The 3,967-nt window shown below is 47.9% G+C and overlaps 1 protein-coding gene across 1 annotated transcript; it reads right to left on the bottom strand.

The window, feature by feature from the left end:
- LOC8056231 (vacuolar iron transporter 1.2) lies at positions 773–3,377 on the bottom strand. Its single transcript, XM_002460139.2, has 3 exons — positions 2,920–3,377; positions 1,635–1,720; positions 773–1,540 (listed from the first exon to the last, which is right to left on the bottom strand). The coding sequence occupies exons 1-3, from the start codon at positions 3,171–3,173 to the stop codon at positions 1,125–1,127; spliced, it is 756 nt and encodes a 251-aa protein (XP_002460184.1). The 5' UTR covers positions 3,174–3,377; the 3' UTR covers positions 773–1,124.

Raw genomic sequence — 3,967 nt, 5'->3', positions numbered from 1 at the left:
TTTGTTTGGGACATGAGAGGATTCTTTATTATGTAACACAGTGTCACACATACAGTAGTAGCATGGGGGCGGCAGGAATTGTAGAGAAACAAAAAAGGCAATTTGTTTGCTCACTGTCACTGAGGAATGCTGTACTGGCTGCTCCTATATATTGAGTCCTGATTGGGTTTGGGATGTTGATTGGTGAGAAAGTGCTTATCATGAGCTAGTGCACTATCAGAGTTTCCTTTTTGAACAGGAAAGGTGAATTTGGCGGTATAGTGTAAAGTTGTGCTGATCCCATTTTATACCAACTAATTACAGCCTGATGGAGAAAAAAGTTCGTGCCAATTGGGCTACTAGTCATTTTGTTTCTGTTTCATCAGCAGATTTTACCTCTCTTTCGACCTTTGTAATGGGCCACCCAAGTCGTTATCTCTGAGACTCTGACTGACCAACAGGGGATGGTAAATGGTACAACTCACTCAATCAGCATGAGGTTTCCATCGCCTTTTCTTTGGTGAAAAAGAAAAGTTTCACTCGGTGGTGCCTCTTGGTGAGCCTGAGAAGCCAGAATCATATGTCCCATGAGGATTAACTATTATTACAGCTTTACAAGGTAGTTAGGAACAAACATATAGAAATCCTTGTTAGTTTTTTTTAGCAACACCACCCTCTTTTATTCAGAAATCCTTATTAGGTAGTAGTAGTAGTAGTTGAGGAGAAAACAGAGACAAAGCCCAAAGGAAACCCAGTTTGGGCCTCCCCTTGCAACATTACACAGCCCATTTTCAGCCATTTTATTTGCCATTAGATAGACAGATAAAACAATGGATTGAAAGCCCAGCGGGCCACAGTTGACTTCATCACCTAAATAATCCACAGGTGAAAATACAGCACGTCATCTTAGACTGACTACACGCAGCCATCAAACAGAGTACATACACACTAGTAGTAGTATAGTACACTAGTACAAGTACACTACGCGTTGCCATGTGTACAGTCACCAGCAGCTGACCAGTGACAGAAGCCACGTATGCATAGCTGCACTTATTTTTCGTCGCCAACGGCCGGCCAACCTAGCTAGGCTGCCGGCCGATCGACCGGTGATGAGCTGATGATACGGCCTGCAAGCTGCTTAATCATCATATGGACTGCACGGCCCTGGCCATGGCGTAGGCGGCGGCGGAGGCGAGCGCGCCGACGACGGTGGTCTGGACGGCGCTGAAGAAGGGCCTGTCGCCCGTGAAGCGGCCCTTGACGAAGCCGAAGAAGAGCAGCGCGGCGAGCGTGACGGCGACGGACACGGCCATGGCGCGCCCGGCCTCCGGCACGATCATGTAGGGGAGCAGCGGCACCAGGCCGCCGGCGACGTAGGACAGCGCGATGGTGGCGGCGCTCACCAGCGCGCGCCGGGGCTCGGGCTTCTCCAGCCCGAGCTCGAACTTCATCATGAACTCCAGCCACGCCTTGGGGTTGTTGCGGAGGGAGGTCACCACGGGGCCGTACTCCGACGGGCCCAGCCCGTACTGCGACAGGATGTCGGCGATCTCGGCGGCCTCTGCATGCATATATTAGCTAGCCGGCGTCAGAAGAGAAGAAGCTAGGGTGGGCTCGTCGTCGGAGCGCCGCCCGCGCGCGGTTGCGTTGCTTACCGACGTCGGGGACGGTGTCGATCTCGTCCTGCTCGCGCTGCAGCTCCCGGTTGTAGTGGTCAGCCTCGCTCTTCGCCGCTAGGTACCTGACACACGCACAGACAGCAACTGAAAACGTTTAGTTTTGGTGGGTGGGTAGTTGGGCTCAAACTTCATTTGGGCTCAGATAAGCACACGGCTCCAAACGCACGAGTGCAGGCCTATTTACTCCAAAAGCTGTTTTTGTTTTAACGGTACTCCACAAGCTGTTGGAAACGCAAACAAACAAAACAACCACGAATTTGTCATGTCTTTGGACAAATTCGCGGTCTGGCGGTGTGACGTGGCCAATTACACACGTTTCTCAAGTGTCACTCAGCAAAATTTGCCAACAAATAAAAGAGCACTTTGGATTCCCAACCAGGGGTTTAAAACTAGTAATATAAAAGTTCTCTGAATTCCTCTCTCTCTTTCTCTTTCCTGACCAGTGACCAGGGTGTAGCACAGAGCAGTAACTGCATCTGTGGAACTTTTTTTTTCTGTGTGTGGAAGAAATATGGTGCTAGTTTGCCTCATAGATCCCACAAACAACATCGAAAACCTGCTTGTACTGGATCTGTAGGCATAACTGTCGGCAGTGTTCAAGTGGCATTTTTTAATTAACTAGTTACCGGCCCTAACATGGTTGGATCATGGATGAACTACTAGTAATTCATAAAAAAAAGGTTGAATGTACCACTCTGTAAAGGCATGTGCCTTTTATGTTTTTGGAAGAGAAGTATTGTATTTAGTAACGTCTAGGTAGGTTTCAGTACCAAAACCACACTTCCAAACGTGCCCTGAGGCCAAACAATACTTACAATTTCAAGGAAATTGGTGGTTGTCACCAGAGAGAGAACGAGAGGTGTTAATTAATTATGCATGTAATTCGTACCCATCGGAAAATGTTTCCGAGCATGATAAACACCCTTTTATAAAAGTTAATAGGAGTTTTCCTTTTGATTATCTTTGCATATATAAACTCGCAATAATCTCCATTATTCTGAGCAGGGGAATACGAAACTGAAACCAACAGCTGCAAGCACGTTCTTTAACTTTGGGGAAGAAACAAATTAAAAGGCATGCAAGTGAAGCCAAGATTAGCTCAGCATCAGTTATGCTATGCATGTCGGCTTGCTGACCGCACCACGGCACCAATGAACTGAAAGAACGAGGATCGAAGCAAATGGAGAGAAACGATGCGAACTTGGGACGGAGAGCATGCATGGGGGCAAACTAAAAAAGAGTGGGGATCGATGCAGCTTACCCTCCGAGCCCCATGGAGATGGCGCCGGCGGCGACCTCGGCGAGCCCCGCGGTGAGCACGAGCGCGGAGGAGGCGTTGGCGCCGGACAGCCCCGCTGCGAGCGCGAAGGGCACGGTGAGGCCATCGGAGACGCCGATGATGATGTCCCGGACCACCTCGCCGGCGGTGAAGTGCTTCTCCGTGTGCTCCTCCAGGAGCAGCTGCTGCTTCTCCTCGTCCTGCACGAACGTCTTGCCGCCGTTCAGCGCCGCCATCTCTCTTCTCGCGCCTCAGTACTCTCTTTCGCTCGCACGCTCAAGAAAAAAAAGGATCGCGCGCTACTTAGCTAAGCGCTCGTCTGATTAGTCTTCAATTTCGAATGATTAATCAGCCTGTGGGATACTGGGATGTGGTGTTTCTGCTAATTAGATCTTGCTCCTGCGAGGTTTTCTGTGTTGGCGAGGCGAAATGGGCAGAGCTGGGAGGGGGATTTATAGGGGTTAGCACGGCTCTGGAAATGACCAACTTGGACATGGGGTGGAGGTTGCTGTTGCTTTTTGTGGCTTTGCAGTGGGTGGCTTGACAAGGATTCAAATCAGTGTGAATGTCTGGTTTACTACGCTGATTCTCTTTGGCATCTGAATTCATATTTTTTTAGGAAAATACAAAAAAAAATCCACTTTACTGCCCTTTTAATTTTGACATAAAACTATCTCATAGCATTCCACCTTAAAAGAAGTTTAGTGTAGGGACTGAGCTCCTACTCAGTTTGTTTGCAAAAACGATCCCATGGCATGTTCTCAGCTTATTTCACATATTTTCACCAAGTCACTAGTGTAGTATAGTGTTCTCTATCAAAACTAGATACTTTTAAAGTGCAATCCCAATACTTTTTAGAGCCTCCACCAAAAGAGTCACTAACGAAAGCTTAAGCATGATCACACCTGTTTTTTGTTACTTTCAAAATTTCTTGGTTGTGAAATGATGAATATTAGAAAAGTCCAAGTTCCAGAACAAGCCTAATAACCTATCTAGATAGGTTTTGGTTTTTGCGTAAGTGAAAATAAGG

The sequence above is a fragment of the Sorghum bicolor genome, chromosome 2 (genome assembly GCF_000003195.3).
Source record: "Sorghum bicolor cultivar BTx623 chromosome 2, Sorghum_bicolor_NCBIv3, whole genome shotgun sequence".
Lineage (NCBI taxonomy): Eukaryota > Viridiplantae > Streptophyta > Magnoliopsida > Poales > Poaceae > Sorghum > Sorghum bicolor.
The sequence above is the reverse complement of the archived record's forward strand: the minus strand, read 5'-3'. Positions and strand labels throughout refer to the sequence as shown.